A 12,101-nucleotide genomic window follows, 5' to 3' on the forward strand; every position below is an offset into this window, starting at 1 on the left:
CACTAGGACACGGCTAAGAAAGCTGGACTATTAACTTCACATCTGCCGTGTCACCAACGGCGCCCCCATGGCACATCTGTAAGGGGCATTACAATGCGAAGAGTTCTTCTATCCTTTCATGTCATTCTAGTTGTTGTAGGTCACTTCACGTATGAAGAAATCCGCTTTACACGGGGCAGGATCTGTAAACACCAAATATTGCCCACCATATACAGTGGGGGGAAAAAAGTATTCAGTCAGATACCAATTGTACAAGTTCTCCCACTTAAGATGAGTGAGGCCTGTAATTGGCATCATAGGTAGACTTCAACTATGAGAGACAACATGAGAAAACACATCCAGAAAATCACATTGTCTGATTGCTAATGACTTTATTTGCAAATTATGGTGGAAAATAAGTATTTGGTCAATAACAAAAGTTCATCTCAATACTTTGTTATATAGCCTTTATTGGCAATGACAGAGGTCAAACGTTTTCTGTAAGTCCTCACAAGGTTGGCACACACTGAGGCTGGTATGTTGGCCCATTCCTCCATGCAGATCTCCTCAAGAGCAGTGATGTTTTGGGGCTGTTACTGGGCAACATGGACTTTCAACTCCATCCAAAGGTTTTCTATAGGGTTGAGATCTGGAGACTGGCCAGGCCACTCCAGGACCTTGAAATGCTTCTTACAAAGCCACTCCTTCATTCCCCTGGCGGTGTGCTGGGGATCATTGTCATGCTGAAAGACCCAGCCACGTTTCATCTTCAGTGCCCTTGCTGATGGAAGGAGGTTTGCACTCAAAATCTCACGATCCATGGCCCCATTCATTCTTTCATGTATACGGGTCAGTCGTTCTGGTCCCTTTGCAGAGAAACAGCCCCAAAGCATGATATTGCCACCCCCATGCTTCACAGTAGGTATGGTGTTCTTTGGATGCAACTCAGCATTCTTTCTCCTCCAAACACGACGAGTTGTGTTTCTGCCAAACAGTTCTACTTTGGTTTCATCTGACCATATGACATTCTCCCAATACTCTTCTGGATCATCCAAATGGTCTCTAGCAAACTTCAGTCGGCCCGGCCATGTATTGGCTTAAGCAGGGGGACACGTCTGGCACTGTAGGATCTGAGTCCATGGCGGCGTAGTGTGTTACTGATGGTAGCCTTTGTTACGTTGGTCCCAGCTCACTAGGTTCCCCCGTGTGGTTCTGGGATTTTTGCTCACCGTTCTTGTGATCATTTTGACCCCACGGGGTGAGATCTTGCGTGGAGCCCCAGATGGAGGGAGATTATCAGTGGTCTTGTATCTCTTCCATTTTCTAATTATTGCTCCCACAGTTGATTTCTTCACACCAAGCTGCTTGCCTACTGCAGATTCAGTCTTCCCAGTCTGGTGCAGGGCTACAATTTTGTTTCTGGTGCCCTTCGACAGCTCTTTGGTCTTCACCATAGTGGAGTTTGGAGTGTGACTGCTTGAGGTTGTGGACAGGTGTCTTTTATACTGATAACAAGTTCAAACAGGTGCCATTACTACAGGTAATGAGTGGAGGACAGAGGAGCCTCTTAAAGAAGAAGTTACAGGTCTGTGAGAACAAAAAACCCTGCTTGTTTGTAGCTGACCAAATACTTATTTTCCACCATAATTTGCAAATAAAGTCATTAGCAATCAGACAATGTGATTTTCTGGATGTGTTTTCTCATGTTGTCTCTCATAGTTGAGATCTACCTATGATGTCAATTACAGGCCTCTCTCATCTTTGTAAGTGGGAGAACTTGTACAATTGGTATCTGACTAAATACTTTTTTCCCCCCTCTGTAAATGGAAGTTCGTTCACATGATGAGAAGTATCACTACCCGAGTCCTTACATTATACAGTCAGGAACAAAGTCAGCAAAGTTTTCTAAAAGTTTTTCTCTCACACGACAAAGCCTTTTCAAAAAAGTCGAAGCCAACCAAGTGATCAGGTAATTGCTGCGGCTCCAGTTTCTGAAGCCTCCAACGATCGGTTGCCGTTGGCCATAACTTGCCCTGCAGGGGTGACTGTTATATAAGGATGGCTGATGCATCAAAGCAGGAGCATGGAGAATTGTGGGCCTGTGGCGCTGGATTGTGGGTGCGGAGAACAGGCAAGTACCCTTTGTTTTATCGTTTTAACTGATTTGGACTTCATTTTAAAAGTGTAAATATGGAACCGGACAACCACTTTACACTGACCCTCCGACCTGGGCAAGCAAAAATGGCTGCACCACTACCTGATGGACACTGTGCATTAGTAGTCTAAGGCCCCCTGTCCACGGCCGTGATTTCGCCGGCGGCGAATCACACCGCCTGAAGCTTTCCATAGCGTTGCTATGGAAAACGCCGGCCCCATGTCCACGAGCGGAGAATCATTGCGATTCCCCACTCGCGGCTGGCAATTCGCAGCATGCTGCGAATTGCCGTGATTCTTCATGGTCAGATTAGGCTGACAGCGGAGATCTGTCTGCGGCTCCTGCTCCCGGGCGGCGGAGATCCGCCGCGGGATACCACAACACCCGTGGACAGGGGGCCTAAGATATTACATGCCACTCTGACTGGCAGCGCTGCTCATGTGGGCAGCACTGGTCAATTAAAGCAGCTGTAGTGTCTTTAGACGGGACGACAGTCACCTAAACAATGCACGGGCGCAGACATCACCGCTAGAGTGTTTAGACGGTCAGATCCTCGCCGATTTCTCGTGAGCAAGCAAACTGCAATCGAATAATGCATGATGGCTGCGCATTTAGACGAGACGATTATTGCGCAAATTAATTTGTTTGAACGAATTTTTCACGATAATCATCCTGTGCAAAGATGCATACTAATACGTAGTTTCAGGGGCGGTGCCGCCATCTTGGATTCTCCAGCACCGAAAGGTTGCTTTATGGATTGTTAATCTGCTAAACTTAGAAAACATGAAAGAGTTCTAATTAGAGATGAGCGAACGTACTCGGATAAGCACTACTCGTCCGAGTAATGTGCTTTATCCGAGTACCTCCCCGCTCGTCCTGAAAGATTCGGGGAGCGCCGCTGCTGACAGGTGAGTTGCGGCGGGGAGCAGGGGAGAGCGGGCGGGAGAGAGGGAGAGAGAGATCTCCCCTCCGTTCCTCCCCGCTCTCCCCTGCAGCTCCCCGCTCCGCGGCGCTCCCCGAATCTTTCAGGACGAGCGGGGAGGTACTCGGATAAAGCACATTACTCGGACGAGTAGTGCTTTACCGAGTACGTTCGCTCATCTCTAGTTCTAATATATGGATGGTTACTAGAGATGAGTGAACCTACTCGTTTCGAGTAATTACTCGATCGAGCACCGCAATTTTCGAGTACTTCCGTACTCGGGTGAAAAGATTCGGGGGGCGCTGCAACCCCCCACTCACCCACGGCACCCCCCGAATCTTTTCGCCCGAGTACGGAAGTACTCGAAAATCATGGTGCTCGGGCAAAAAAGGGGCGTGGCCAAGTAGGTTTGCTCATCTCTAATGGTTACAGATTACTGCTACGAAAAAAAAACCCCAAAGGCAATATTAGAAGAAAGAAATCCCAGCAGCAATACTCCCAGATCACTTACTCATGTACTCGGTTGTCTCCATACAGATCACTCAGCCCAAAACTGACGTAATGCCAATGCTCGGGAACATCAATGGCGGGATTGCCCTGATTGCGATACATGCTCACATAGTCCAGCGGGTCCGGTCCGCCCAACCTGAAAAGGTAGGAAGAAATAGGGAACTTCAATGATAGAAAAAAAACAACAAGAGCAAAAGTTTTTAATGCATTCAAAAATCAATTTAAGGCCGCCTGCGCACGGGCAGATTTTTGCTGCGGAGTCTGCGGCGGGCGTCCACAGCGCGGACCTGCAGCAAATATCATTCCTAGCATGCTATGGGAAATTGATTCTTGCGACACACGAGCAGAAATCCATTGCAGTTACCGCTTGGGGAGGAAGAAAAAAATTGCAGCATGCTCTATTTTTGCGCGGATGGCTTTCATTGAAGTCAACAGAAGCCGTCCGACCCGCAGCCTGCCCCCCCCCCTCCCCTCACTTCAGGGTTACTGCACCCCTCACAGTGAAGAGAAGACTTCTGAAGGGTTGGTCATCCAAGAGCATCAGCGCTCCATTCACTTTCAGTGGGGCTTCTGAGATAGCTGAGCAGGACCCGCTTCCATCAGCCCCATTAAAATGAGCGCGAAGGGCTGACCGCAGCCAGCGCTCCATTCAGAGCGACCGCACTGCACTCACTAGTTCTCCAAAACTCGCGCCCATCATTATACCTCTTTTTGCGCAAAGCAAATAAATGACATTAATCTAATGCAATCATATACAAACAAAAGCCAGAAGCCTTCAGCCCTGACGACTGTTGTCACAACCACAACACAACCGGGGCTATTGCACAAGAGGGATTGTGGTCACATCTGAGCTAATAGCGAGACACAAGCGGCCGGGTCCCATCCACGGCGAGGAGGGTTTAATACGTTTATGTGATGGAACACAAGTGATCCTAACGAGGTCTCTTGTAACGGCACATCAGATCTTGTTACATGCTGTATGTATGGCAGCGTCTCCGCTCAACAACCCGGGGTACACTGCGCCATTTAGTGTGTATTATCATAGCCGTCTGATTATAAATGGCCGCATTGCATTCTGGGCATTAACGGCAGGACATCACCGCCATCAAGCCAACTTGCATGTGGTGCAGTGTCGCTCACAAAGTGTGGACACAGCCATAGAAACGCTGCTCTAAAGGAAGCAGCTGCGCCATTACCTGGGAGGCTGCATGGTGGCTACCCTCCAGTGGCCGCTCCGAGGTCTCCGCACTGCTCCCCGCCCAATGGGGGGCCGCACACACGCGTTGTCCAGAGATGACAGACTGCTCACCCGGTCTTTGTTACCCATCAACCTGCTTATGAAGCCACATGCACTCAAGTCTAGTGCGTAGACCGCATCACCGCCGGTCGATGCCAACTTGGTGCATTCACACTACTATCATGGTGCCAATTCCAACTGACTTCAAGGGCTTGTCCAGGAGTGCCACAATTCTATAAAAATGCATCCAAATCTGTTATAAAATAATAAAAGCAGTACTTACCCGTCCTCCCTGCCGGCGATCAAGCGCTGCAGCCCCATCGTCTTTGTTTTGGGATAGCTACCACCGAACCGCTGCAGCCAATCAGAGACAGCAATAGTCAGGTGCCATTCTCATAGCATGTGAGTAGTGATGCCAGGAGCGGTCATGCTGCAGCGGATGTTCCAAAACAGAGGCGGCGGGGCTGCAGACGCTTAAGAACCACTTTTAGAATTTTTAATAAATTTTGATGCATTTTCATAAAACTGTACCAAGACAATCCCTACAATAGGACCACTATTTCCTTACAGCAACAATATCGCTACATATTATGCTACTAACACTAGATCCCCAAAAAACAGATGGAATCAAACTGATAAACCCAAACAGCGCCCCCTTATGTACGCGGGTGATGGTGGAAACTCATAGGAGGACAGCACACGTTTTGCAAGACGTCCATCAGCAGTATATAAGATGTATATACACTGCGGAGGGGAGGACTGGAACGACTACAGCTGCCGAACCTCAAGGGTCCTAGATTAATACCAACTATGTAACAATAACGTTTGTGAGTTTGGGGATCCATCAATAACAAGATCTACAGCGAGGGTCTTCCCCACTATGGTTCTCCAATCACTGCGAGACTACAGGTCCCAGTATGCCCCCACAGATGGAAAACCCCAGGCTGGAGACCCCTGCTCTAGAGCTTACAATTAAAGGGAACCTGTCACCACAACCTAAGGCCCATGTAGACACAATGATTAGCGCTCAACAGCCGTCTGATGTGTAACAGATCCGAATTCTATCTGTTCTGCAAGTGTCAAACGTGGACAGAACTGTGACGTCCCACTTGTCCGTGCGAGTGCGCCCTCAGGCCGGGCCCTTTACAGCCCGGGACCCTTCAAACCCCGGGCCCTTTACAGTCCGGGATTGGGTACTTTGTCTGTGACTTTTCCACCACCCCCCCCCCCCCCGTGGTCACATGATGCACGTTCCCTAGTGCTGTCCTCACGCGTCTGCTCAAAACGGAACACGGAATCAAACGGATGACTTTCCCTTTGTTCCATTTGCTAGATACTTCAACACAAAAATAAAAACAAAAAACAAACAAAACAAACCCCCCCCCCCCCAAAAAAAAAAAAAACAGAAAGGGGTTTTCTGTTTGATTTCGTTTTTTTGACAGAAAAAAAAGTACCGCAAGCCGCACTTTATTTCTGCCAAGAAAAAAAAACAAAAACTTTATTGCAAACAAAAAAGATAACAAAAACTTATTGCAAACACAGAAGTGATGGTTCTGTACACTCATCTATAGTTTGCACCATAGAACTCTAACAGCTGTTGCACAACAACTCCCAGCATGTCCAGTCAGGTAGAGCATGCTGGGAGTTGTAGTTCCACAACACAAGTTATGGCTGCTGCAGAGGATTAGTGATGAGAATCCCGCAGACCGACAGAGAAGTTTGGGAAGGACATAAAAGTTTGTGTCCTGGCAGATGGCGCCGAGCCGCCACACAGGGGCGCCACCTCCTCCACAACACAGCCGGGACTCACCAGTACTTGACGATGGCGGTGACCTGCAGGGGATTGGGCTGCTCCTGGTACAGCCGCCGGCACTCCCCATAGATAGCATGGAGCCCAGGAGGGAAGAGAGTCGGGAAGGGCTGGGACGTGGGGCCGCCGCTAGGCCGCATCTCTTCCATCTCCCCCGCAGCGGGACGGAACACGCACTGCACGGACCCCCGAGTGACGCGAGCTCCCGGGAGACTCCGCTATCACCAGCGCCGCCCCCACACTCTAGAGTCGGCCGAGCGCCCCCCGTCCCAGCTGGGAGAAGCGTCCGGAGAAGAGCCCCGCCGCTTGTTGCTGAAGAGTAGACGGTGGTCCTCCTCCGCGCGAGGCTTCCCATTGGTTGCGCAACTGCCAATCACGAAGGTCGTTAGGTTAAGCCCTAGCACTTTCTGTTACAGCTCATTGGCTAGCATTTCAGCCAATTGTAGCGCGGATCACGTTTCTATGTTCGAAGTCGCTGGCAAGGGGACTGGAGTCATGTTGTTGGTTAGAGAAAAAAAGCCACGCTTACAGATGTAGCAGTGCGGGATTTGTTTATTTTTTTCCCCTTTTTTGTATTGATCTCCCAATTTTCAAAGAAAACGTGACTATTTTTTATGCTTCCATCAACTGAAAAATGTAAAAAAAATTGAGTGAAATGGAAAAAAATGCAATTCCGCCAACTTTGGATGGGGAGAGGGGTGGTGGGTTTAGCATACATTAATCTGTGTCAGTACTATTATGACAATACCAAATTATATAAGTTTTTTTGATGCACTAGTTTAAAAAAATAAAATATCTTTGCAAAACATAATGTTATTTATTTTATTTTTTTTTTATGTTTTTTTTGTCCTTCTAGTTGTCTGAAGGCCCCTTTTTATTGCCAGACGTCTTATAGTTTCTGTTGGTAGCATTCAGGGCTAATGCCCACAGACGGATTGCTGCTGTAAAATCCGCTGCGTTATGCCACAGCTATTAGGTTCTATTGAACCTAATAGCTCATTGTTCACGCAGCGGAATTCTACCGCGGAATTCCGCTGCGTGAAAGAAATGCCCTAATAGCCATGGGAATACGCGCGTCCGGCATCCATTGTAGTCAATGGAAGTCGGCCGTCACTCTATACTTCCGCTGTAGCACAGTGAAAGCATTGCGGGAATACGCGTACTCGCCCACCGACGGCCGCGTCATCCCGCACTGCCAGTTTAAGTGACGAGAATAACGTGGCGGATCCGGGAGGTGAGTATGGGGTTCCTGGGGGGCACCGTGGCGGACTCCGCTGTGATATAGCCGAGTCCACCACGGCCATGGGCATGAGGCCTTAGGAGTGCATTTTCAGGTTTTTTATCAATTGTAGACGGGCTAACTAAAAAAGTGCAATTCTGGCATTCTATTTTTTTCTATGACGATATTCACCATACGGAATGAATAATGTGTTACTTTGATACATCAGTCTTTTATGGAGGTAGCAACACCAAATAGCTTATTTTGTTGTTTTTTTAAATTAGAAATACTTTTTTAAAACAATAATAAAAAATGCTCTCACTTAGGCCGCCTGCAGACGAGCGGGTCGGATCCGGCAGCGAGAATTCTCGCCGCGGGACCCGACCCGAGCGCCTGCAGAGACGAGTGCGTACTCACCCGCGCCTGGCGGCCCCGGCTCTTTCATGTGCCGGCTGCCGCGCAGCCGGCGCATGCGCAGACCCGAGCCGGCGGCCGGGTGAGTGCGTGCCCCGCACAAAAATAGGACATGCCGCGGTTTGTTTGCCGCGCGACATTTCGCGCGGCCAAACCGCGGCCGGCTGCATAGGAGTGCGTATTGTAATGCCTTAGGCCGCCTGCACACGGGCGGAAATCCCGCGGCGGTATTTCCCGCGGGATTTTCGCCACTGAAGGTTTGCATAGGAGTGCATTACAATACGCACTCCTATGCAGACGGCCGCGGTTTGGCCGCGCGAAATCTCGCGCGGCAAACAAACCGCGGCATGTCCTATTTTTGTGCGGGGCACGAACTCACCCGGCCGCCGGCTCCGGTCTGCGCATGCGCCGGCTGCACCGCAGCCGGCACATGAAAGAGCCGGGGCCGCCAGGCGCGGGTGAGTACGCGCTCGTCCCTGCAGGCTCTCGGGTCGGGTCCCGCGGCAAGAATTCTCGCTGCCGGATCCGACCCGCTCGTCTGCAGGCGGCCTTATTTTTACTTTTTCTTTTAGTCCCCACAGGGGATTTGAACTTGTCATAGTTTAATTATTTATACCATGTACTGCAATACTTCAGTGGAAAAATTTGGATGTGGATCCGCAAGAAAATCCTTGTCTTTTTGATTTTGTAGGCTGAATTCATGTAGAATTTCTCCAAAGTGAATTCTGCCGTGTGAATGTTTCCTAACTGGTTTTCTTTCAATGGAAACAGTTTATTAATGTAATCATAGTGAGGGCTTAATTACACGATCGTATATCAGCGGGCCAATATACACTTCCATCTGAGCAGTCCCCCCCCCCCTTCACCGACTCTCTCCCTCTCTCCTCCCCTCCGAGCGGCTTGCAATGGGAGTGGGCAGGACAGGGGTGGAGCGAAGCTCCCACCACTCCCTCCCCCTTGTCCATAGCCAACAATGGGAATGGGTGGGACAGAGCAGAGCTTAGCTCCGCCCTGTCTATGCCCATTGCAAACACTGGAGTGGAGTAGAGAGGCAGAGAGCCGGGGAGGGGGAGGGAACTGCTTAGATGGAAGCATGAAAACGCCAGCCGATATACACTCATGTAAATAAGCCCTGAGGGTGAAGTCACACGAACGTATATCGGTTTTCACGCCGAGCCGATATACGTTGTCCTCGTGTGGAGGGGGGGGGAGGATGGAAAAGCCAAGTGCAGGAACTGAGCTCCCGCCCCCTCTCTGCCTCCTCTCCGCCCCTCTGCACTATTTGCAATGGGGAGAGGTGGGATGGGGGCGGGGCTAATTCACGAAACTTAGCCCCGCCCCCGCCTCTTCCCATTACAAATAGTGCAGAGGGGCGGAGAGGAGGCGGAGAGGGGGCCGGGAGCTCAGTTCCTGCTCCTGGCTCTTCCATCCTCCCCCCCCCCCGCACACGAGGACAAGGCTCGGCGTGAAAACCGAGCCGATATACGTTCGTGTGACTTCACCCAGCCGAGCACGATATCGGTCCAAGAAGGGGCTCGTTCACATTGGCGTAAGCTGCAGTTAATCATTTCCATTTTTCTCATTTAAGGAGCAGAGACACGGAAGTAAAAATGCAATAAACCTTTTAGTTGATTTCATCATTGATTTCAATGGATTTTTAAAGAAATGGAAATATTTCCGTTTATTGTCATTCAATTCCATTTCATTTAAGTTCTTCAAACAGAATAGCGCAATCAGCACTGTTATTAATTTTTTTTAAAGTAATAGGGCACTATTACTATTGGGGCCACTGAGAGAGAGGGTACTATTACTACAGGGGCCACTGAGAGAGGGCACTATTACTATTGGGGCCACTGAGAGGGGGCACTATGACTGTTGGGGCCACTGAGAGAGAGGGCTCTATTACTATTAGGGACCATTGAGTGGGGCACTATTAGTACTGGGGTCACTGAGAAAGAGGGCACTATTTCTTTTGCGGCCACTGAGAAGGGGCACTATAACTATTGTGGCCACTGAGAGAGAGGGCACTATTACTATAGGGGCCACTAAGAGAGAGGGCACTGTTACTATTGGGGACACTGAGAGAGAGGGCACTGTTACTATTGGGGCCACTGAGAGGGGGCACTATGACTGTTGAGGCCACTGAGAAGGGGCACTATAACTATTGGGGCCACTGAGAGGGCTCTATTACTATTGGGGCCACTGATAGAGAGGGCTCTATTACTATTGAGGCCACTGATAGAGAGGGCTCTATTACTATTGGGGCCACTGAGAGAGAGGGCACTATTACTATTGAGGCCACTGAGTGGGGGCACTGTTAGTACTGGGGTCACTGAGAGAGAGGGCACTATTTCTTTTGCGGCCAGTGAGAGGCGGCAGTATTACTATTGGGGCCACTGAGATGGGGCACTAATAGTAGTTGGGTGGTCCTTGGAATAAAGGAGGTAAATACATATATTGTGATAAGCCATGCCCCTAACCACACCCTCTTTTAAAATCTGAGCCGATATTTTTTGTGACAAAAGTGTCAATTTTATCTCCAATCCCTGGGCAAATATATCAAAGGGACTGGAGGGGGAGGAGTTATATTACCGGGGGCTCTCCTTTCTTCCCAATTTGCCATCCATCCATTTTTTCCTGTGGTCCCTCTATGGTCTTCCAAGGTGGCTTTGTCAATTTTTATTCTACTCAATGCACATGGAGAACTGGTGGTACGTTAGTAGTCCAAAATAGTAAATAGTGCTCTGATTGGCCAGCACCGCTCACGTGAGCAGCGGTGACCAATCCGAAAGCTGCCTGCACTATCGGACTACTGATGCACTGTGTGTATCGAGTACTGAGGGGCACCGTGGCCATCTTGGAAGACCGCAGAGGGAATGGCGGCAGAATGGGTAGAAAAGAGGCTCCAAGTAATATAACAACCCCCTTCTGCGAGCGGAAATCGCAATCGACATGCGAATGTTCTGTTCTTTGAATGTTTGCGAAATACCGCAGATTGTCCGTGCGGGTGACGATCGCACATTCTGCAATTGTTTTTCACGCGCACAAAAAAACCTCAAGAAGGCTCAAGCCATGTCAATTTTATCACAACCCACAGCAAACAGGGTGCGCAAAAGAACCAAAATGCAGTAAACACAAATGTTAATGCGTTCGCTGTATTTTTGTTTACACACCCACAGACTTTAACCCTTTGCAATCCCATTTTGGATTCAGGCTTTCCTAGGGGGCTTTCTCTTTCTGCCATTATACAATGTCTCCATCTGCTGGTTAGAGCCAGTACTGAGGTATGGGACATGCTGGAGAGGCCCTCAACAACAGAGCAGTCAGTAATATACAGTAAGAATACCCTGTCGGATGTCTTCCAACATAGGAGCTGTACAGCCTTCAAAATTTTTTTTAGATGTCAGACGGTCGATTGGAAAGGGTTAATGGAATACAGACGAAAATAAGAAATGCTGTGATTTGCATTTTTTAGGCCGGCTTTACACGGGCGTATTTACTTGCGCAATACGCAAAGAATAGAACCCATCGATTTCAATGGGTTCACATTTCTGTATTTTGTGCAAATTTCGGTTGCACACAAAAAAAAAAAAAATATATATATATATATAGAATATGTTCTTTTTTCTGTGTATTTGCGCACCAAAGGTCCTCATAGAAATCGATTGGGGGGACGCAAATTTGCGCACAATATGCGAGGAGATTCGTGAAAGGGCTCATGCTCACCGGTGTATGTGTTAAACCCTGCGGGTCCCCCGTGACGTTTTATACATTACAGTCCATACGCTCTGTCGGCAGAGACCACCTATGGACCGCATATGGCACTGAATGTGCCCGCGAATCTGACATCACGGA

At 49.0% G+C, this 12,101-nt stretch overlaps 1 protein-coding gene across 2 annotated transcripts in view; it reads right to left on the reverse strand.

Moving 5' to 3' along the window:
- Positions 1-6,968, reverse strand: part of SUFU (SUFU negative regulator of hedgehog signaling) — a 35,821-nt gene extending 28,853 nt beyond the window's left edge. For both annotated transcript variants that reach the window (XM_066600925.1, XM_066600924.1), the window contains exons 1-2: positions 6,614-6,968; positions 3,568-3,702 (exon numbers count right to left, since the gene is read on the reverse strand). In XM_066600925.1, coding sequence (XP_066457022.1) covers positions 3,568-3,702; positions 6,614-6,762 — 284 coding nt within the window. In that variant the 5' untranslated portion in view covers positions 6,763-6,968. The remainder of the gene's footprint in view (positions 1-3,567; positions 3,703-6,613) is intronic.
- Between the last annotated feature and the right edge of the window lie 5,133 nt (positions 6,969-12,101).

The sequence above is a fragment of the Eleutherodactylus coqui genome, chromosome 4 (genome assembly GCF_035609145.1).
Source record: "Eleutherodactylus coqui strain aEleCoq1 chromosome 4, aEleCoq1.hap1, whole genome shotgun sequence".
In the NCBI taxonomy this organism is placed as follows: Eukaryota; Metazoa; Chordata; class Amphibia; order Anura; family Eleutherodactylidae; genus Eleutherodactylus; species Eleutherodactylus coqui.